Genomic DNA, 22435 nt, shown 5'->3' on the forward strand with positions numbered 1-22435 from the left:
TAATAGTTATATTATTAAAACTGAATTAGGAAACAAAAAATTATAAACAATAATTAATCTTTCTCTTGTATTGAAAGTGAAAATTTTTCTTGGACTAAATTTTACTTCAATTTTCAATGTAGTAAAATATTAACATATATTATATAGATATTTTTTTTTATATGTATATGTAGTAGTAATAGTAACTGGCAAGTAATTTATCCTGTTTAAAAATACCTGTACAACTGACATTTAAAATTAATATGTATTTTTGTAATCATATATACATATTTTTTTTCTGTTTGTATTATTTATAGAAGTATGTATTACATACCGAAAGATAATATTTATACCTGTACTCATTGTAATTACAGATATCATCGGTAAATTAACGATTTATATTCTACTGTAAGTCATTTTTCTTCCCCAACGATGTCGTCAGTTGAAAGTGAATAAAGAATTTTGAGAAAAAAAAAAAAAAAAATAGCTGCAACTACAAGTCAGAATTATTTGAGCAAAACTCTTGCGAACATATCAGCGCAACGATTGATTGTTTTTTTTATTCTTTCACGGAATCAAGAGTGAAGTTTGTGAAATGAATTATGAATTAGTACGTGTTATTCATTTTTATCATATATATATATATATATTTACGTAGTTCAATTGATGAGTAGACTTATTTTTTGTTTTTTTTTTATATATATACGCACACAATTATTATGTATAAATTTATACTGTACACGAAATTCCTTATGAATAGTTTATTTTATATTTATTTTTAAAGTACTTTCCATCGATTTGAAATGGAACACGACATTTTATGTCACCTTTCAGGCATTGACTCATTGCATAAAGTAAAAAGAATGAAAAACAAATGGTACAATTCATATTCCAGTTGCATGTTGGATAATCGTGTGATTAGATGTTCGAATATCTACGTATAGTATATTACGGGATAGGGCGTTTGTAACCTGCGATTAGTTTAGTGGTAGTTTTTTTTTTTTAAATTAGTCAAATCCCACTCTTGAAATTTTATACAATATACAGTATAGACATATAAAAGTTTAAGGATTTTAGAAAATTTGATGAGCAAAACACCCCGTCCCGAATTCGTGAGTGTGTGTGTATATACATATATACTCGTGTATATGTATATATATGTATATATATGGAAGTATCGTTAGATATTTGCCTTACAATTGGCTTGTTTTTTTCTTTCCTTGCGATATTGAGAAACGACTTTCCGACCAACAACTGAGAAAATTCAAAGATTGGATAGAACGAAAAAAATAAAAAACGAAAAAGTGAAAGAAGAAGAAAAAAGTATATATAACGTAGAATCATGATACAAAATTGAACTACAATTTGCGATTTAGCATTGGTTGAGGATAAATTGTTTTTCTTTTTTTGTTTTTTGTTTTTTTATTTTCACATACGAATACGCCTAGCAAAACTCCATCATCATGTACAAAAATTTCATTGAATGAATGTATGTCTGATATAATAACTATGCATTTAGAAAGGTAATATGCTAATAATTCGTTGGAGCGATTTATGAAATCATTAAGTGCTCTCTCACTATGTTCAACAAACTGCACAAAAAATTTTAATATCCTATCAGACTGGGCGAAAATTCTTCACTAGTCAAAGCGTCACAATGATTCTGAAATTTATTTCTCAGATAAGTAATGTTGTATTCTAAGGATAACGAACGAATGTTTCCAATCACTGATTAATACTTCTTCTTTTAATCACCATGTCGATCTTAATTCAGCCTATATAAATAAAACTCAAATAATGACGCGATTGAGTAATACGTTTAAAGATAATTTCGTGTGACCAGGAAATTTTTTTCAGATAATGTATTTTTTTTTTGTTTTTTTTTTTCTTAATTTCCACTATTTTATAAGTATATTTAGATTGTATATAAATCTTAATTTTATTTCGCAAAAGATAGGCCCTTGAAATTGTTACCAACTGTTGACAAAAAAATTATCGTTGCGTTAGTTTTTTTTTTTTTTTTTCTTTCTTTCTTTACAGCTTTTTGGTGAATTCATTGTTTACTATTGAAAAATTACGCAATAATTTATGCAAACGAAATTTTTTTTTTCTACTAACATTACATTCACATCCGTCGTAAACATCCTAAGATTGTATTGGCACTTGTCCCTTAAATTTCATGTAATTCGATTCTGTTCGTAGTATTTATTGATGAAAAATTCTGATAAATATATTCTTCCTATACCAATATTTTCACAATTTCATACATGAAAACATCTAATAATGTGATCGCTATTATAAATAACCGTTCTTATAAAAAATTTCTATACGGATGTGCTACCGAGCGACGACATACAAGCGGAACTATATGGTACACGGGTTTTTCTCCCATAAAATCTATTGTAATATTTTCCTATACATGTGAGCAATCGAATAATTGAACGAGCTTGAGACACATTTACAATATTTGCAGGATGAATCGACAGTTGTTCGAGTATCGGTCTTTTTGCCCTTAAACATTAGATCGATGGTTGATCGAAAATTACTTGTCAAGTAGCTATCCATCTTCAGTTTAACCGCGATTTTTTTTTTTTTTTTTTTTATGCAAACAACCCCTGAATTGTATTGTCGTGTTTTTTCTTATATTATTCATCATCCCTTATACGCTTCTTCTTTCTCTTCTTTGTCCTTTTTTAAGCACCTTACTGATCTACGAACTACCAGATATACGTAAACGTAAATGTGATTGATTGTCAAAGATTTGATAGGAATGGTGATATAGACTTTGAAGCAGTTGACGGAGTTTTCTTTTCTTCCACCTCTCCTCAAACCACCAACATAAGTATGCCTATGGTTTTCTTTCCTTTTGGCAACTGTATTTTTAAAGAAGAATTGTAAGAATTAATTACACATTCACGAACCGGATATATCAAAACTAAACTTAATATGACGAGAGTTTTCATGATATCCGATTATCTCGAAATGTGAGAGTCTCGCTACGTATACTTGGATGGAGTGTAAAAACTGAAGAAATAAAGGGAGGATAATGGATTATTTATTTGCGTTTGAAACGTATTTCTATTTTTCGTATCCACCAGGGATTAAGAAATGAGAATAAATCTGTCTGCTGTCGAATTATATGTAATTTACAATTCGAATTTGGATTGTCAATTGGATATAAAATCTAGAAAGAATACACTGTCAGAGAATTTGTCATGTGCAGGAAAAGTTGGTAATTTTAAAGAAATCACTGCAATTCAATTTGAACAATATCAAAACTTTGATTATACTCAAAGATCAGTTTTTAGAATGAAGCAAAAATGATGTGATAAATTGTGAAATCTTCACAAAAGAGTAGTTTCATAGGTTGATGGGCGAAGTGACGTAACACCAAAGAAAGTTACAGTTTAAAAGTAAAAAAAAAAAATGCATAATCTGGCTAGTCATACGGTATTTTCGAGTGATGGAAAAGTGAACATGTGATCATTGACCAATTAAAATTTACATAAATTGCAATGCGACTTCAGATTTTAGTTTTCTAATCGTCGCACCACACTGTGATATTGTCTTCTCTTTGACTATGTTAGAGTGTATATTTTAGTGATTTCTGTTTTTTCATTCTTTATTTGACTAGATAGTGTCGAGTTTCGTTGAAGAAATGTTCAATTTCTTAAACTCATTCTCACGCCAAATCGTTGCAAATTACGATTATCGCTTATCGTCACAAACATTGACAAACATAAAACGTTGACGTTACTATACTTCTGCATTTCAACGTTATGCGATACACCGACAGAAATTTCAAAGAGTTGAGCGTGAAGGCGCGTTGCTTGCACAGAAGTCGTCTTGAGTTGCTCAAGCACCCTGAATCGCGATTAATACTTCTTAGTATACCATATCGACTCGTCGTTACTGATTAAATCTGCTCGCGTAGACGTCGAATATGCTGTTTATTAGCGTAACAGGATTTTTCGGTTTCACGAAGCGGATAACAACTCAACATGTAATTGTAATCAAAATCATCATCCATGTGTGAATACTTACATGTCCGACGCACATATCAGAATGCCAGGAATGCATGTTCCGCGAATTCATTTTCATGCGCGTTCTAAGGCATGTTGCAGGGTATTAAGCACAACTATAAACATAACTCTCATCTTACCGTAAATTCATTTCAGCAATGAGAATTATCCTCCTTGATACGAACATTGTCATTCTCGCAATAACTTTGCGTGAGTTGATAATGGGGAGATGCTACTGGGCAAGATTTCTCAACTTCGAGAACATGGCTATGTTTCGACTCAACGGGGCAAATAATTTTTTCGTCCATTACATTGCCTGGTCGCAATGCAATTTCTGGTTGTCTTTCTTTCTCTATTATGTAGTCGTATTTCGATGCCATTTTCGGTTCTTCAATTTCGACTATCTGCGTTGGTCGCGTTGCCATTGGGGGCGTCTCTTCCATTATCACGTGATTTGGTAGCGATGCAATTTCTGGTTGTCTTTCTTTCTCTATTATGTAGTCGTATTTCGATGCCATTTTCGGTTCTTCAATTTCGACTATCTGCGTTGGTCGCGTTGCCATTGGGGGCGTCTCTTCCATTATCACGTGATTTGGTCGCGACGCAATTTCTGGCACTTCCACATCTGACAGGGGGGGTGATTTCGACGCCATACGAGGCGTCTCCTCCTTTATGACATGATACGATCGCTGAGGAAGTTCTGGTACTTCGACATCGGCGCTATGGGTTGGTCGTGATGCGATTATAGGCTTTGCTTCTTTGACCACACGGCTTTGTCGCGTCTCGATGGGACAAGGTTCTTCTATCACAGGTAGTCGCTTTTCTCTTTCAAAATTTGAACCATTGTGAAAGAACACACTGCGCAGAGTAGCGACGTTTACCCTCTCCCTCGGGTGATCATCTGCCGCAGCGTCGACGTTAGAATCATTGTTGGAAGATCTGAAGGGGTAGAATTAATTTACTGTGGAATGAGAACCAGTATTGGTACATTGTTAAATCCATGAAATAAGGAAAATTTCAATTCGAGCGTGTAAAATACGTCTCGTCGCAGGAAAGGCTGACTTCTCCTTGTTCGTCGCTATGAAAGCTAACTTTGCAAAACCCGCAAATTACCTTGGATTCGAAGGAGATCTCGACGCTATTTCGATTTCCTGATCGTGGTCCTTGTTTCGCTTACGCCTTCCCGGGCCCCGATTTGCTGTGCTGCAGCCACTGCTAGGACCAGCCTCCTGGTCAGCTTCAATAAAACTAACATGATCATCGAAACGGACCCTTTCTGATCCTCCGTCTTCACCGCAAGTAGTCCAGCTACTGGAATCGCTAAGTTGACGGTCAAGAATTGGCCTGCGACGTGCGCGTCTGGCCAAACCAGATGCAAGCTCCTCCAAGGAACTGAGAGAAGCGGCTTGTCCGGCCGTATCGACATGGTTTTCTGCTGTCGTACCAGCTTCCGAATCACCCTCAGTGTTACGTACACTATTTGTCGTTCCACTGTCGACCTAAATTTGATAAAACTCGATGGTAACATGCTTATCGCAGGAAACATATATTTAAAAAAAAAAAACATATCCTCAAGCGCAATGTGAATTACCTTGAAATTTAAAACTGAGCCAGCTAAGGCCCTTGTTGAAGCTGCACCGTCGTCCGGAGCAATAGAAGCATTGACAGACTTTTCAGACAGGCTAGTAGCGGCTGACGCAGTTTCGCTACTAAGACTGAATCTTTGTGTGGATGCTACGTCGGCTTGAACCTCCAGTCTATTTATGAAAGGTTGAGACGAGACATTTTAGATAAGATTTAAGAGAGCTGATGTATTTTATGAATTGTCAGAGGTTTTTTAATACCTTTGGCCACCAGGCAAGAGTGTCGATGCTATACTGGCGGCGAGACTGGCGCCGGCGGACACTATGTAGTTGTACGTCGCTACATCTTGATCGTTTAACTGACTGCCGCTACCCAGAGATAACGAGGCTTCTCCGATCGAGGGATTCGCACCTCTGTGACTGGCAGCATCTATTGATGACGCGTCTGGAACAAATATGTAAATTATTTTCTGATAATCTTTTACCAAAATCGAGTACGTAGAATCAATCTTCATAATTCAGGGGATGTAAAGTACGCAAGTATATCAACTTTGATAATATACCTCCGGTATTCTTGTTGCTGAATGCTCCCATAAGCTCATTTTCATCGTCGAAATCGAACCGAACACCGGCTCCATTTGTTGAAACTCCACAGCCCCCGCTTCGGCAAAGAGACACAGGAACGACTCCGTAAACATAAAACAAAAGTATAGGAACTCCGATACCCACTGCCAGTCCAGCTAACACCGGAGATACTAGGACCTGAAATTATAAAATAATGTGATCATTAAGTTTCGAGATTCAGAATATTGGTGGAGAAAACCCTGTAATAGATGCAACGGACTATTTTGGAATATATTACTTTAAAAATAAATAAGAATGGATCACGAAAAAATTGTTGAGAAAAGACGAATATGTGTGTCCATTCACAGCATTAGTTATTTTGTCAAATAGACTAGGATTTCCGTGAAATAATGTTTTTCAATCATTATAGACTTTTTTACGTAGTCTCGTTTCTATTTTTAGTGAAAGTTTTTATGAAGTGTATTAAAATCCAATAAGTGTTCAGGCCAGCGTTAACGATTTACTCGTTAAAATAGGAGGAAAGAAATTCCGTACGAACCGCTTCGATGCCGTATATTTAAACTTTAAAAAAGTTGCTGTTCATTGTGATAACACGTAATTAAACGTAAGTGCAAGAACAGTACGAGCCTACATTTGCTTCGCCAATCGATTTTCAAACTTTATTATATGGTTATTTTTTTTTTTTTTTTCAAATATGATCCAATGAGCATCTGAAATATATCTCTTCATTTAATTTTTACGTCAGATTTTTATGTGAAATGCTATGCGAAATAATACCACAGCTCAGCTTACGATATTACGAATTCTAAATTGATAAAAACTAAATTAACAGGAGCTTCAAAATTAATATCAGTCAATAATGAGATCACAGACGAAATTATTGTCATGAAATTACTAATTAGTCACAGTCAATGACGGGAACAGCTTTGTTTGGAAAATTATACAAAAAAAAAAAAAAAAATTACAATAAAAAAAAACGTCCCAGATAATTTTTAAAGATCAATGGTTCGTATTGTGATGATTATTTTTTACGTAATATGATAAAACAGTGGCAAAAAAATCCAGGAATATTTTATCTCTATTTGTAAGTAGGCTTCGTATTTTCCGGTGAAAATTTATTTTCCCAATAAAAAATTTAACAATCGTTTAATAATATTTCGTTAGTGATTGAATGTCATTTTTTCATCATATTGTAATCTGAATTCAAAAGTTTGTATCCGATAAAAATCTCAGCTCTGATAACGTGCCTGGTAAAAAGATAAGAAGATATCAAACATCGTGGAATACATATTAATTATTATTTATTATTATTTATATAGCGGGAATAAATTACAAATGTATTGAAATGTAGAATTCAAAAAAGGAATCTGAGTATAGAATTAGAAAACGTAAAAGAATGCACCTGTACAAATTATGAGACAAAAAAAAAAAAAAAAATTGGAAAAAGTTAAAAATAACAGATGAATATTGGTAGAAAATGTGTCAACATTTTGACGAAGTCATAAGTTTAAGAGCAGGATCCGATGTGAGAGCGTAGTATATAAAGTCGAGGAATGAACAAAGGGGCGTATATAATGATTCGTTATCCCAGCATCAAAACTCCGGGTCAATTTTTCCTCATAGAAATCCCGGTGGACGCGGTGGAGACGGTGACGAGATGCGGCGCGGGAAAGAGGATATTGATTGAGACGAGGAGTCCGCGCATAGACCCGCCCTTGGTGACGCGGCTGCGTTTTCATCGGGGTGGAGGAAGTGCGCCTCGAAGCGGCGTTGTGGGTGTGCGATTATATACGTATGGAAAACGCAAACCCGGCGCCGCCGGAGGAATGCAGACACCGCGAGTGCGGTCCCTGGATGCGTGTTAACACGTCGCAGTTAAGCCGAGGATTTGAGTAATCAAGCCGGTGATCGAGGCTTGTCGAATCAAGCTGGAGTACTTGAAACGGTGATTGTTGGAGAGAAAAAGTGCCGGAATCCAAGGTGACCGATGTAATCGGCGGTTCACCCTGCTAAAAATTTTCCGGATCCATCCTCAAGTCGTTGCCGGGACTTTTTCGAAATAGAATTTCCGTATTTGGAGCCGATGGCTCCAGGGGAAATGTTCGAGTGTGAGCAGCGGTTTATTTCGTGAATACGTTGTCCGAAACCGATTCTGATTAGAGGGGGACGATTTTGAGTTCAAAAGAAAGGAGGAAACCCGGGAGAGACTGTTTCCGGGACTGCGGGTATTGCGAGGTCGCGATGTCCGACAGCGAGGACACCGACGAATCCGTCGGGGAGTGGCCCGTGACCAAGGAGTGGCTCGAAGAATTGCTCACGGTTCATCACGGCGAGGGGTCGCAGATTTCCGTCGACGATTTCACCGTCAGACCCGGATGCGCCGCCGGCGACAGCGTCCTCAGCGACATCCTCGCCGTCTCGGTTGAGTATCGTTTGAAGCCGGAAAACACGCGGTGCGATCTCAGCGTTATCGTTAAACTCTTGCCCCAGGATCCGTTCAGTCGATTCTTCGTTACCGAGGCTCAATTCGATCTGCGAGAGATCAAATTTTACACCCAGGTAATCTTGGCTACTCCTCCTCTTCAATAATCACAGTTTATTTTATTGGGTGGAATCGACGGTTTGTTTTGTTGGTGGACAAAAACCGTTGCCATTGTATTATTCATCCCTCTGAAATCACGATCAGTCATTGGATATTCCATACAGGTTGTTCCGGAGCTTGAAGCTTTCCAGAAGAAACAATTAGCCGGGGAAGAAGAAGGGAGCGGAGTGGAGCTTCCAGAGTTGCCAATACCTGCCTGTGTTCATGCTCACTACAGTCCAGCGGGAGGGACTGAAGAGAGTCCAGAGCCTCCGGAGTCATTTTTGGTATTAGAAAATCTTCGACCTCGTGGTTTTGAGGGAGCAGAATTTTCCCGAGGATTAACACTCAGGCAGGCTGAAGCTGCCTTGACGGCTGTTGCTAGACTCCACGCTTTGTCATTGGCGATCAAAGTCAAGGAAGGAAGATCTCTCTCCGAGCGCTACACATTCTTGTTCCAAACAGCCAGAGCTACGGACTCTTACCAGCAGCTGGTGGAGCGAGGATTGCCACAGCTTGCTCGATTCCTTGAGAGAAGACCGGGCCTCGAAGCTGTGCTGGAAGCTCTCCTGGCTCTGCGTCCTCGCACCAAGGAAATCATTGCAGCTCTTCTTGCACCCGAAGGTCCGTTGGCTCTGATAACTCACACGGATTTTTGGTGCAATAATTTACTCTTTAGAGACACGGAGAATGGTGTATGCGAGTGCGCCATACTCGATTGGCAAATGGTCACTTACAGCAGACCGACAAACGACGTAGCTTTACTGCTGGTCAGCTCCGTTCCTACAGAACTAAGACGCAGGCACACCGAATCACTTTTGGACAGATACTGGGCCGTTTTGACAAGCAATTGCAGCAGTCTTGGTTTGGACATTCCAAAAGATTTAGATTACAGTAGAGCAGACTTGAGTCAGGATTATAGGCGGTCTTTGCTTTTGGCTCTTTTACTCTGTATAGGATCGGTAGACGTAGCTTTAGGCGATCCCCTCACCGAACAGCGGCTCATAGATGTGTTAGAAGATCTCCATAACGACGGTATACTATCGGGAGAGTCTATTGAAACAAATCCATCGGTTCAGTGATCCTCGAGCGATTCTTAAAATGTATTGTTTCAAATCTGTCCATTTTTGTGTTCGGCAAAAGTGATCCGTAACAGTGGAGTCATTTAGTTGAGCAGTAAGGGAGAGAAACTAATGTAATATTCAAACAGCCCGCAATTTGATTTTCATTTTCAAAACGAAGCCATTCATTTATCACAAATGAAAGGTGTTTGGTTATTGCTTACTTTATGCTTGTCATGTTAAAGAAGAGTTGGCGATGAAATTATCGTGTAGATTAATCAATTAATTATTATAAGCTAGTGATAATATAATGAAAATCAAAGCATCGTAAGGCTCGTAAGCCTGGCAGCTTCCAAAGTCCAGAACTTTTTTGATACTGATGAAGCAATTCGATACGACATTATTTCTCAGTGATATCAACCTGAAAGTGGGTCACTCATGTGTGCGTCGAAAGTATCAAGTTATATTTAACTTCACTTAATTTGGACTGATGATATATCATGCAAATATGAAAATTTTAATACTATTGATAACGCAAAGATCAAAAGGATATAAATTATCGATTCAAGAATAATGCTTGTTTACTGCTAATACCGTGGCTTTTGCATCATCACCCTGTTACGATCGCTTACAGCGCACATTTCTACTGATATAATTGTGTGATATTAAGTTTAATAAATACTTCAAAGCCTGGTAAACTGCTCAGTGTATATTCGTGTCATTTTTGCGTGTCCTGAATTGCGTCATTCCATAGAATCGAATTATCTCTCAAACTAATGCCTTGCACATATATTTACGAAACATAAGCAGGCATGTAAAAAAAATAATTTTTAACTATCCGCGTTGCGTTTATCCTTATTGCTGTTAAAACTAATTCTCTGCACTTAGCTTGATTACAATATTTGTGTCATTCTGTGTAAATATTTTAAAAAGTAACAAATCTGTTTTTCTCCAGTGATCGTAATCGTTTTACTCGGTTTATTGTCCCATTAACTACCCCATCAAATGTCGATGTTAGCACCTATTTTGCAATAAAGAATTGAAAATTACAACGTCGTTTTTCTTATCAAGATAAAAATTGTAATGTGCCTTTGGCTCATGTAGATCTGAAAACTGTCTCTGACGGTAAATATTAATGACTAAGATCTTTCCGTGTTGGCGTGTGAGGAGATAAGCAATCCTAGTGGAGAAAACAAAGCATCTGGACTACTCGATAATCTAAATAGTTGTTGCATAATATTTGTATGACTTACCGATGCAGTTACACCTCCAGCGATGAAAGCATTTCTCTTGTGTTTGTTAGCGTTTTCGTATCTCGTGTAAAGCTTCCGTCCCACCCAGACGGGAATTCCTGGAAGAAACAGCAGCGACTGAGTTTATTTTCGTGAAAGAAAACGATCGTGCCACATTGCCCGAAGGAGTTGAATAATTCAATCAGAGCAAAGCCACACGTTTCGGGTCAATGACATCGTCAAAATAATAAAAACAATCTACAACGAAAGTGTCAACTAAACCGATGACTGCCTGCAGCAATACGTGCCAGGCATGGAGATTCCCTAAAACCGCTTAATACTCTATTTTCTCTTGCAACGGTTCTCAACCACTTTCACAATTCACTTGGCTGATGGTCAGAGAACCCGATTCCGTGCTCCAGAAAGTCATTATCTAGAGATCGTAATGAGTCCGCAAGCTCTTCTGACCAGTAATGATTGTTACGTTGGAAAACTAAAGTTACTCGTAATTTCCTTGAAGTATACAGTGCGTAACGTCAATGACGTCAGTTTCAACTGGCCATACTATGATTATTAGATTGAAAAATTACAACGTTCAAACGTGATTACCTATAATCATGGCAGGCACTGCGATACCAGCAACAAGACCAATACCGACTGGAGCTCCAACCAGAGTTCCAAGTTGCCAGAGGATTTTCTTTTTTCTTGACCAAGGCTTTTTACCCCAAAACGTGCATCCAGACGGACTATGATTTAAAAAAACGATTAATCGTTTATACACAAAAATGATATCGACCATTCTGATATACTCTAGTCTTTTCAAATTCAACCGAATACATGCTTCATTGATAAACAACGAGAAGATTGTTACCTGAGATAATGAAGGTCACTGATTTCTTTCATACACAGCCAACAAAACTCGGCGCCGCACACGGCACAAGTCATGTGATTACAACTGCCATCGTCCATTTTGACAATCAGCACTTGACATCTAGGACACGGCTTGATATCATCTCCTAAGAAAAACAGATTTTCAAATCATTGCATTTTACAAATTCCACAACTAAACTGAGTCACGACTCAATTTTTGCAGATGGTAAAGAAATACTTACTGTGTTGCGAGTCACTTTGGCTAAAGCTGAGAGATGAGCTACGATCGTAGTACTGAGATCTCTGCGCTCTGGCTGCGTCGCAAGTTTGATTAGGATGCCACCTGGCTTTACAGTGGTAGCAAAAGTACGAATCACACCCAAGTCGTTCGCATCGTAGTTTAGGACAGGAGGCACAGCCAGTGGCAATTACGGCAAAGCTACAATCAGGCGCAGGACACCACCTGGTATCCGGTTCAACAGCGAGAACTCTTCGCACCATGAAATCTTCGTATTTTTCAAACTGAGCTTGATCATTCAGGATCATTCGTATATCTGTGGGCAAACAAGTAGTCGAGTTTCATTAGTGGTAATCGGTGCCCGTACTTTTATGTAACTTACCATTAGGATGTAAAAGTTCTGAGCATTCAGGACAGGCAATGTTGACCCTGGATTCCGATATTTCAACCTTGAGATATTGCTGGTAACAATCATAACAGCTTTGATGATCGCAAGACTGAACGACAGGGAAGGACTCAGCAGAAAGCTCGGCTAAGCACAGGGGACACTCCATCAAGCCATTTTCAAGGCTCTAAAAGTATCGAGAGAGTTCTTTGTCGTTAAAACCTTTCCTTAGCAGTAACTAATAAGCAGAGAAAAGATAAGAAAAATAAATCGACATACCGTTCCTGCGTTATTGGGGACAGAGCTTTTGCTCGTGACATGCTGCATGTCTATTGTGTGGGACTGCGGCTGGCTGGAAACACTGGTTCCGCGCGTTTCGCCTTTTTCTACATCTCCTGCTCTTCCGTCGACTGCATCTTTAGCTAAAGGTGTATTTAGTGAGTAGTTGTTAGGTGTGAGAAAAACGCCGTTGGTTAAGTGAATACAGATATGATTTTTTGTAAGCAAGACAATTTTGACGCAAACCTTTAGCTGTGCGATTGCTAGAACTCGTCGCGCGGGCAAAACGTCGTCCAAGAAGCGGGCTGGAGTACAAAAGTCTTCGCAGGGAAAATCGGGGAAGTAATCTTCGAGGTCTGGTCGCAGCGCCGTTACACCCACCTCCATTTTCAACTTCTTTCCGCATGTTATGGTTTTCGTATATCTTAGTTAAAATGATTCCATACTATTTCCAGAATTGTTATGAAGTATCGGTTTAGATCGCTACCTGGCCTGAAATAACAAGTTCTATTAACGTTATTATTCTCACTGGTATTTTGTCAGATGTTAGTAAAGTAATGGAACTAATTAAGACCCCTCTGGATATATTTAATACCCAGGTATTTCCTGCCGATTATAGATTAAAGAAAAAAAAATGTCAAACTTCTTGTGTATTTATTTTCGTTTTTATCCGCAACGTTCAACCGACATAACAGGTTGATTTGCATACTGGACGTTATGGAGGAGCTATCAATAGAGATTTGGCGTACAAAACACAGATGAGTTGAATATGTTTGAGGTAGAAAAAACGCAACACTAAACTTGAGCAATAACAGGTTATGCAAAAACATGGAGTAACATACTCAGCAGCAGAAATATCACGTCTAAACTTCTTTGAAGACAGATTTAATATTTCGAGAATGACAAAATTATGTTTTCTGCCGTTAGAACGTCAAGGTGAGATTAAATGCTTTTCGAAAATACAAAGGGAGGGACGTGTGTTATCAGTCAAGGTCAGATGTCGACAGCTCGAATAATAAGGTAATAAAATCTTTCAACCGAGCCTGAGTAAAGCAATGATGAAACATTGTAGAAGTAAGGAAAAAGGAAATCGTATTGCGAGATGCAACCGGAGTTGAGCATCTGTTTGTTCCAGGAATGCGTCAATGAGTCATCAGGTATCGGAATCGCCATGTCACACAATTCCGAGGAATAAGTTACAGGATTATAAGTGATCGTCGTTAATTGTATATACGGAATATCGCATTATTAGGGTTTTCCAATGACAATAGGATGCTTTCTAAGTATGTATGCACGTACACAGACCCGCCGTACGTGACACCGAGCAAATGGAGATACGTAACTGATTCGACTGTGTTGGTAGCTGCTCCGCGACGACAAGTTTTCACCTTAAATTCACCGCCGTGTCGATAAAGTTTGTCCCCCGAATTAGTACATCAGGTGAAGAATAGCTTGATGAACTATCTTGACAAACGAAATGTCGAAAATTCTACGAACCTTGGTGGTATTCAGCGAATTTTGTTGGTTAAGATCCCCCTCGCCTGTCACAACAGCTGAGTGCTTTCCCCACGAGCCGTGTTGACGATCTTATGGTAGACTGGAAACTGCGTCGCAAACTCGACCCAATTCAACCACGGTGTTGCGCATGTCAAGAGCGGAGCGTTGATCTAACTATCCGCCTGCAGAGAAGCTAGCCAAGAAGCTACCACCTCTCACAATTTCAATCCACCAATCGTCAGCCAACGTTCAAACATGGATTTACACATTGGTAACAGAGATTGTTTTGTCAATGAAATAAGATCTTCGTAAGAAACGTGCTTGATACACTATTTACGATACAAAACTTATGGGTTATCAAAATCAAACAAATCTAGTAGATCGTCATTAATTTGGCTTAAAACCATCCTATCATTTGAAGTTAATAATATCTTATGGTTAAACAATTTAAACGGTATTAATCAGTCGATCGCACAGTACCCCGAGACAAAACAAGTAAACAAACTACATTGAACGCGTTATCATTGTTCAAACTCTAAATTCGTACATACATAGTCAAATAAAACAGAGCATGTTCTTACCGACGAATTACACCGCGTTCAAGGTGAACAGAAATCACAAAGTTAAAGTATTTTACGATAACGAACGCGGAGTAAAGGAAAAAAACAAGTCAAAACTCTGTAAAGAAATTAGTTCCATTCAAGTAAACTGAAGAATAAAACGCGAGGCGCGAGCGCGTCTCGAAACTCGAAATACGGAATCAAAGCCATCAAAATACTTCGAATCCCGTCAGTATATAGGTATATTGTTCAGTCACGGGATCGTCGGAGCATGCGCAGTAGGCAAATACTCAGTCGGGATTCGGGGCTGCAGCGTGCGAGTCGATTTGGTTTGTTCGTCCCTGCGGCGCGTCGGGCGGTAAAGGACGGAAGGGGGGGATCCGGGTCCCCAGTAGTGAGATTCCGGCGCAACGGCAACTGGCAAGCAACGCCAGCAACGGGCTGTCCAGCAGTCAGAACTCAGCGTGCGAAGCGAGGAGACGATGTCAGAGGTCGGAATCGCGGTGCGTTACGGCGTCGTGATCAGCTGATCGACTGCCGGGACGACGACGACGAACCCTCGGCGTTCGGCGTCAGGATATTCGCGTGCGAATACTCGACTGGGAATAATCCGGCACTGTATCCACCAGGAGGGCATTGTGATCGTCGGAGTGCGCGTCGTTCGTTTCCCGTCCGAAGAAGAAGAAGCTGTTCGTCGCGACCACCCACGACCCCCATTGAGCGTGTTGTGTGTATGCATCCGAGTGAAATCTGTGCCTGTGCTCGTGTCGTCGCCCCGTTGCTCCCGAATTCCCGAATCTGAAAAAATAACCCCGTGTGCTCGTCGCCGCCTCTGATATATATCCTTAGTAATTAATGTGTCAAACATGCCTGTGCGGAAGTACAGAAGGGATACTAGTGAAGTTAGCTGCTGTCTGAAATATGTTATATTTGGATTTAATGTCCTGTTTTGGGTAAGTTTTTGTCACGTTTTTAATCCGCTACTCAATTCACGAATGTGTCGTCGCGCACGCTGACTTTCACTTGTTTATACTGTCATGTTTGTCAGAGCGCGAGACCTGTCGACAAGTTATCGGCTGAGTGCAGTTATGCAGTTTGTATATTGTTGCACTCGCCGTGTCCGATAACGTTGTTAATGTTAACTCGATCACTCGCTTCTTTTGTTTCTTATGCTTCCGTCGCCTGAACGTAGGCGCAGATCGTGATTCGGCAGCATTCAGCAAACAAACGACGGTGAAGGCAGTGTCCTTGTGCATACATTCACACACGAGTGATTCATGCGTAGCGGCGTTGTACTAAATTAGTGAACGGTTCTCGTTCGAACACGCCTCGTTCGAATTACTATAATCTCGGTGTGAAGTAACGATTCGTGTCGTTCAACGCCGCAGATTAGCGCCTCCGACTTGCTTGCAATCGGTTTGACAAAAGTAACCAAGTATTTCTGCGGGTATTATAACGGTCAGCTGATCGGACGACAACAAGTAGAAGGTGGGAGATAATCCTTTTTCCAGCAGCAAGGAGACGGACAAGGAGGATGAAAGCGAGGACATGTAGCAAAGAGTTCTACCGACTCACTACTTCACGTTGGTACGGCATTGATATTATTAGACTCACCTAGAGTTCATTGACCGAATTTCTAGGTAATTCCTAGTTTGAATTTTTAACTACGTAAAATATATCGCACTTATTCGTTTACAAATTTATGATAAAATATAAAGGTTAATAAAGTCACGTGTTGTGACAAACGGCGAGCTCGACAATAATTTAGAGAAATAGAATTAAGACTGAAAGAATTCGAGTTGCCCATAATTTAAGAAAATTTACAAACCACGCAAATTTTTATTACCTATCTAGTTTAATTTTCATTTTATTTTTGTGTTTCCATTATTTTAGTTTCGGTTCCATCGGGGTGAAACTCCTCTCGATAGGAGATCCCTAACTTTGACGGATCGCAAAAGGTCACCTTTCTCTTTTACGTATTAACATTTGCCTGCGTACCTACATAATAAAGCGTGTCGTTACGCGTGGAAGATGAAAGTCAAGCGATACGGTAATATTGGAACCTTAGAACAAAAAAGAAAATTAATCAAATATTTTCATCGTAAGCATCAGCAGATAATTTTATTAACGGAATAACCTGAGAAGAAGGGTGGAAAAAAGAAATTTTGTCAATATCAAACACGATTAATAAAATGAAACAATTCTGCAATTCAATTCTCAAACATATAATTATTATCTTTCTCAAAAATTTATAACGAAAAATTTTATACCCTCTTTTTTATTTTATTATTTGAATTCGACGTATCGCGCCGTTTGATATCAATAAGAACGAAACCGAGGGAACGGAAAAGAATATTGATGCATATGAATAAATGAATAATCGTGAAGGGTTTTTCGTTGCGGTTATTGTCGTGTAAAAGAATTCTTTTTTTTTTTTGTTTCTATTTTCTGCTTCACCCCGATAAAACTGCACACAGGCAACGCGGTTTCGCGTACATCTGAAATATTTATCGCCGGCATTCCGTCGGTGACCCTTTTCTTCTTTCTCTCTATTTTTCTTTTTTCCCTATATTTTCATATCCAGAATCGGATGTACTGTGCAGCTGGGATATTCATTTATATATATATATCTCGATAGAATTCGGAGAATTTTTAATATGAGAAACGGCGTTGAATACCAATAATATAAAACGACGTTCGTTCATTCGATTTTTCCAGCCTCCGGTGCTCGAAGATTATCCGCACGGGCGGTAATAATATTAAAGAGATTATTTAGAAGGTTTTTTCCCCGCAATTTCCGTGGGTGAGGGTAAACATGTAGAAATATTAATTGCAAAATGGAAGGGTTACATTATCGAATTTTTTAAGAAACAGATATTTATATTGTGGAATTTAAGAATGTAGAAAGTCGAGGTGTGGAAAAGCCAAAAAGTAGAAGGGTCAGAATATAGAATGCCAAAAAAGATGTGGAATTCACGGAATTTGTCTCGATGATATAGAATTGTAGAATCAGATTCTAGATATTTTGTCTTTTTGCATATTTTCAAGTTTCTAACTTGGATTCTTTATATTTTCATAATTGTACGAACTAGATTTTCGCGTCATTGAAAATTCGATATTTTAGTCCGTCTATATATATCAATCAGACATTCTAACTTTTTATTCCGACCCAATTTCATCTCTCCCTTTATTTCTCTCTCATATTCGTCTTCTTCTTCTTCTTCTTCTTCTTCTTCTTCTTCAGCTTTCCAATCCCCCTACATTTCGAGATTTTACAATTGCTATAGAAATAAGAATGGATGGCATTAATTTATTTCCCCCGCAGAATATTGAAGATAAAAAATACATAGTAAATGAAATCACAGCCCACTGAGTGTGAATCTATAAAGCCGACGACTACCGTCCGCTGTGCCTGAATCTACGATATCTTCCTCCTCCTCTCTTCCTTATTTTCTCCTCACCCAGCACCAGCACCACCAACAGCAGCAGCAACAACAAAGCCTGTGAAATCTTTGAGAGACGAGCCGAATCCGTTCACCGCGCTTTCTACATGGCTGAGTTGAGGCGGGCGATTGGCCTTGCCGATGTGATCCGTGCTATGCGACACACAATGCCTCAGCCTCAGCCTCAGCCTCAGAGTCGAGATTTGGCCGCCAGATAGAGGAGAGGAGGAGCTGCACAATTTTGCAGACTTATCTCGACCCGTCTCACCTTATTTCCTTGACTCAAATTCACCTCACATTGTATTCCCATTCCCATTACCATTTCCATCGATCATATTTCAGACAGCCGGAATTATAATCGGATATTTTATATTTATTTGATTAGAAAATTATTATACTTAATTGTAAATTTCATCGTAAATAATCATTTTTAGCGCGATTCAAATAAAGTATCTACCGCAGATTCGAGAAGTATAAGTAACAATTAAAAATTTTCAATTAACATATGACGCTTCAAGAATAAGGGGAAAAAAAAAAGAGAAAACCTACTGCTATTGTCTAGAAACTTTTTTTTCGAAAGATTCTCTTTTCTTAATTATACTCGAATTCAATTGATTATTACTCTCTGGGGATCGATTGTTGAGAGTTGCGGTAATTCTCTCGACGACGACCGCGAAGAAAAAACTAAGACGAATAAGTAGAAGAAGAAGAAGAAAAAGAAAAGAGCGTTGTGCAGCTCGCGTGTTATCCGGTTGTTGCTCGGCTTCGCTGCACCTCGACTCACCTTACCTCACCGTACGGTCATCTTATTATAATAGTTGTACTCTCGCTCTTCGCTCTTGCGAGTTGCGACGGTTGCGACAAACCGGTTTACAGTCTGGCGCACTTTTGATCATGCGCGATGAACAGAGAGAGAGAGAGAGGGAGAGGGAGAGGAAGAGGAAGAGGGCCTGCAGCTCCTTTTTCTTCCTCTTCTTCTTCCTACTTGTTATCTTTCTTCTCTATTTTCTATGTACCTACGCGTTAAACATATAATGCACTCTGTTTTGAGTAAGTTTATCAAAATATAAATTACGAACGGCCTCCTTGTATAAACATTTAAGGAGGCCGTTCGTCATATTGTATATGTATATGTATAAAACGTATATTATAACGTCAAAACCAAGGCGGAAACGCTTCTTGTTCTTCTTCGTCTTCGCGTCATGCTGGGTGCTGCAGATGGTCTTAAAAGGAGTAAATAACGAGCGTGGAGGAGGAGCGGAGAAGAGACTCGTCCGTATATCGCTCTTTGTCTGAAAGTTTCTGCGCGCCATTCATTATCACCTACCCTGGTACTGGTACTGTACGCCTCTTCATTGTTTAACACCTCGCGCCCTCTACATCTATACGTAAATACATGCATGTTATACATATATGAGGCATTCCACCATCCAACACCACCAAACTAACCGACGGATGATTCTCACCATTGGAAATTTTTTTTCATTTTTCTGTGACGTGTAGAGTGTATAAAAAACGAAATGATTCATTGGGTTTTAGATTTCTTGGACCATGCGTTTGATTTTTACTGATAACAATAACACGGAAAGCCAATTTTTTATCGAATAGCCACTATAAATTGACGTGAAATTTTTCTTGCGAATTCTTTGTTGGAAGAGGAAAGTTTTTAATCGCTGTAGAAGTCATGGACGAGACAGTTAATTGAAGAATGAGAAAAATCGTGTTTAATATGAATTTCAAAAGTACGAATTCATATTTAATTCGATTTTTCTCACTTTTGGGGTTTTGGTTCAGAAACTACGAACTAAGCGAGTGATTGAATAGTGAGAAAAAAAGAATTATATATATATATATACGAAAATTATCATTTTTTGAATTCTAAATTTTTCTTCCAAAACTTTCATTTTCTAACAAAGAATTTATGAGAATAATTTAAAGCATATATCTATTAAGGCTATTCGTTAAAAAATCGGTTTCTTGTGTTCTTGGGTTCAGTAAAAATGCAATCCTTAGTCTAAAAAAAAATCTATACCTCAGTAAAATATAATTTTCTTTCCTACCCTCCACACCGTACTTAAAAATAAATAAAATCACCGATGGTCCGAGGGTCAGACGTAGATCGTTTTGGGGTGGAATGCCTCATATGTAACATATATATATACATTGCTGTATTAAAGTACGACAGTAAAACGAACAATAGTATCTATATGTATGTATAAAATGTCCAAGACAATATATCTATAGTTCTAAGTACACGGAATGAACCTTGTTCGGACCTCGAGGTCGTCTTTGTACCCTTCGAATTTTCACTGGCAAACTCCGCGCCGTTATATTAACACGTTTTTTCAATGCCATTCCATTTCCCTTCAACCCATTGTTATAGCATTGATTATATATAGCAACACAACGGCGCTCATCGGTTCCTGTTGAAAATAAATTACATTATACCGTTCGCTGCAGGTAGAGTTTGATGACGTAACGTATAATCTAGAGGTATATAACCTTGGTATTATTATTATTTGTTTAAGAGGTTACGTATACACGAATGTTTATATTGAAAAATATAAAAAACTTTTTATATTTATCACAGGATTAAGGATCAGTCAGGTTGTGTAACTTGAAAATTATATGGAAAAGAAGGTTGTTTCGCATGATGGATATAAAACGCTGACAAAGTATTCTGTCCTCATAATTTAAATGTAACTAACTTGAGAGAAAAAAAAATCTACGTGTTTTTTTTTTTTTTAATTTCAAGAGTCTTTTAAATTATGACTGCAGAGGCTGTTTTCATTATAATTCTACAAGGTTTATTTATATCGCATAAATCTTGTAGGCTGATTAATTGTTAAACGGAGTATGAATTGTTAAAGTGAAATACTGCATCGTTTAGAAAAAGAGTTCGGTTATTATTATTATTGTTATTATTTAACTAATACTGATTATATATATTATTATAAAATTATGATGTAAATTTTTGATATTTTCACGCTTTTCTTCCCATTATTATAAACAACAACTTTGCCAAGTTTCAAATCGGTCCCTTAAATTATTTTTTTTACCAAATTCATCATGCGAAACTAAATAACTAATTATAAAAACTACATGTATCTTACGTTTAAAACTTTCGGAGCTTAGCCGCACGTGTTCCAGTTGACGTAGAGGCTCGAAACTTTTTACAGATTTTTCTTTCTTTTTTTTTTTCATGATTTGAAACGGATCTGGGGGCGTTCCAATGAAAATTTTTACCAAAGTTGGAAACAATCTTTTCGTACATTTTCTCTCGTTCGCTGCGTATGGATTTTTTTAATTCAATTACTTATTTTTTTATGGCCCAAAAAAAGTGTTAAATTTAGGCCAGAAAACGAACGATAAAGTCTAAACGTTCATCGTTTCGTTTAAAAAAAAAAAAAAAAAAAGAAAGAAAATAAACGGATGGAATCGGGTAAACAGTTTTTTAGATAAAAATTCTCGAAATTCGCCTACTTCTCCAGCAATCTATATACTCGTAAATGAAAACCTGTTCATCTCCTGATCGCTTCTCTAATTCCTAGTTAGCAGCTAGTACCTGCAATCGAAACTCGCACGTGAAATCGTCCGCTTTGTATCATCCACCTTATGTGTGTGATAATACACACACGTACGTTTGCTAATGTAAATTGAAATAATTGAACAGCTTGAATTAAATCCCAAACTCGTGTTTAATTATACCACAGAGATTATTGCTGTGTGTTGTATGGAGAGAATTCGGGGTAGAGTAGAAACACGTATATTATTATTATTATTATGGGAAATTTACACCGAAACTTGCAGATGCACCCGCAGACTGTGGCGAAAAAAAAAGGAAGCAGTTTTTAAATTTGTAATTATTATGTTATAATGTGTACGAAAAATTATGATTATTTTTTAGACATTTCATTTAACGATTCCGATTATCGTTGAAATCTTTAAAAGATATAAAAATCATTTATTATGTGTTTTTAACGAATGTGTCGAGAATTTTTTTTTTTTTTTTTTTTTGTCTTCTTTTTTTCTATTTCTTCACAGGTTTTTCTTTCCGGTTCCGAATATCGACGAAAAGGGGTTCTTACCCGCCAAGTTTGAAAGCAGAAAGTTTTACATG

The 22435-nt window shown here is 38.0% G+C and overlaps 3 protein-coding genes across 8 annotated transcripts in view; 2 read left to right on the plus strand and 1 right to left on the minus strand.

Moving 5' to 3' along the window:
* Nucleotides 1–3042: 3042 nt before the first annotated feature.
* On the minus strand, nt 3043–14433 carry LOC124416519 (E3 ubiquitin-protein ligase RNF19B-like). 4 transcript variants are annotated; one of them, XM_046897688.1, is made up of 13 exons: nt 14313–14433; nt 13062–13302; nt 12816–12958; nt 12541–12723; nt 12156–12474; nt 11915–12059; nt 11653–11789; nt 11065–11162; nt 6148–6346; nt 5846–6029; nt 5593–5758; nt 5115–5500; nt 3043–4940 (listed from the first exon to the last, which is right to left on the minus strand). In XM_046897688.1, the coding sequence occupies exons 2-13, from the start codon at nt 13219–13221 to the stop codon at nt 4154–4156; spliced, it is 2907 nt and encodes a 968-aa protein (XP_046753644.1). In that variant the 5' UTR covers nt 13222–13302; nt 14313–14433; the 3' UTR covers nt 3043–4153. The 4 variants fall into 4 exon arrangements, with proteins under 4 accessions (XP_046753644.1, XP_046753636.1, XP_046753627.1 ...); XM_046897680.1 differs by having other exon boundaries at nt 13062–13307; XM_046897671.1 differs by having other exon boundaries at nt 12156–12467; nt 12534–12723; nt 13062–13307.
* LOC124416539 lies at nt 8220–10701 on the plus strand. Its single transcript, XM_046897710.1, has 2 exons — nt 8220–8728; nt 8876–10701. Exons 1-2 carry the CDS (start codon nt 8411–8413, stop codon nt 9830–9832), a joined length of 1275 nt encoding a protein of 424 aa, XP_046753666.1. The 5' UTR covers nt 8220–8410; the 3' UTR covers nt 9833–10701.
* Nucleotides 14434–15311: 878 nt separating the features above from the next.
* Nucleotides 15312–22435, plus strand: part of LOC124404543 (tetraspanin-5) — an 87202-nt gene continuing 80078 nt past the window's right edge. For all 3 annotated transcript variants that reach the window (XM_046878780.1, XM_046878773.1, XM_046878766.1), the window contains exon 1: nt 15312–15825. In XM_046878780.1, the coding sequence (XP_046734736.1) occupies nt 15739–15825 (87 nt within the window). In that variant the 5' untranslated portion in view covers nt 15312–15738. The remainder of the gene's footprint in view (nt 15826–22435) is intronic.

The sequence above is a fragment of the Diprion similis genome, chromosome 1 (genome assembly GCF_021155765.1).
Source record: "Diprion similis isolate iyDipSimi1 chromosome 1, iyDipSimi1.1, whole genome shotgun sequence".
In the NCBI taxonomy this organism is placed as follows: Eukaryota; Metazoa; Arthropoda; class Insecta; order Hymenoptera; family Diprionidae; genus Diprion; species Diprion similis.

Coding starts and splice junctions, on each gene's coding strand:
- LOC124416539 (XM_046897710.1), top strand. CDS start 8,411: ATGTCCGACAGCGAGGACACCGACGAATCCGTCGGGGAGTGGCCCGTG. Junction 8,729..8,875: donor AGATCAAATTTTACACCCAG/GTAATCTTGGCT, acceptor TATTCCATACAG/GTTGTTCCGGAGCTTGAAGC.
- LOC124416519 (XM_046897688.1), bottom strand. CDS start 13,221: ATGCGGAAAGAAGTTGAAAATGGAGGTGGGTGTAACGGCGCTGCGACC. Junction 5,501..5,592: donor GCTCAGTTTTAAATTTCAAG/GTAATTCACATT, acceptor TATCAAATTTAG/GTCGACAGTGGAACGACAAA. Junction 4,941..5,114: donor AGATCTCCTTCGAATCCAAG/GTAATTTGCGGG, acceptor CTACCCCTTCAG/ATCTTCCAACAATGATTCTA.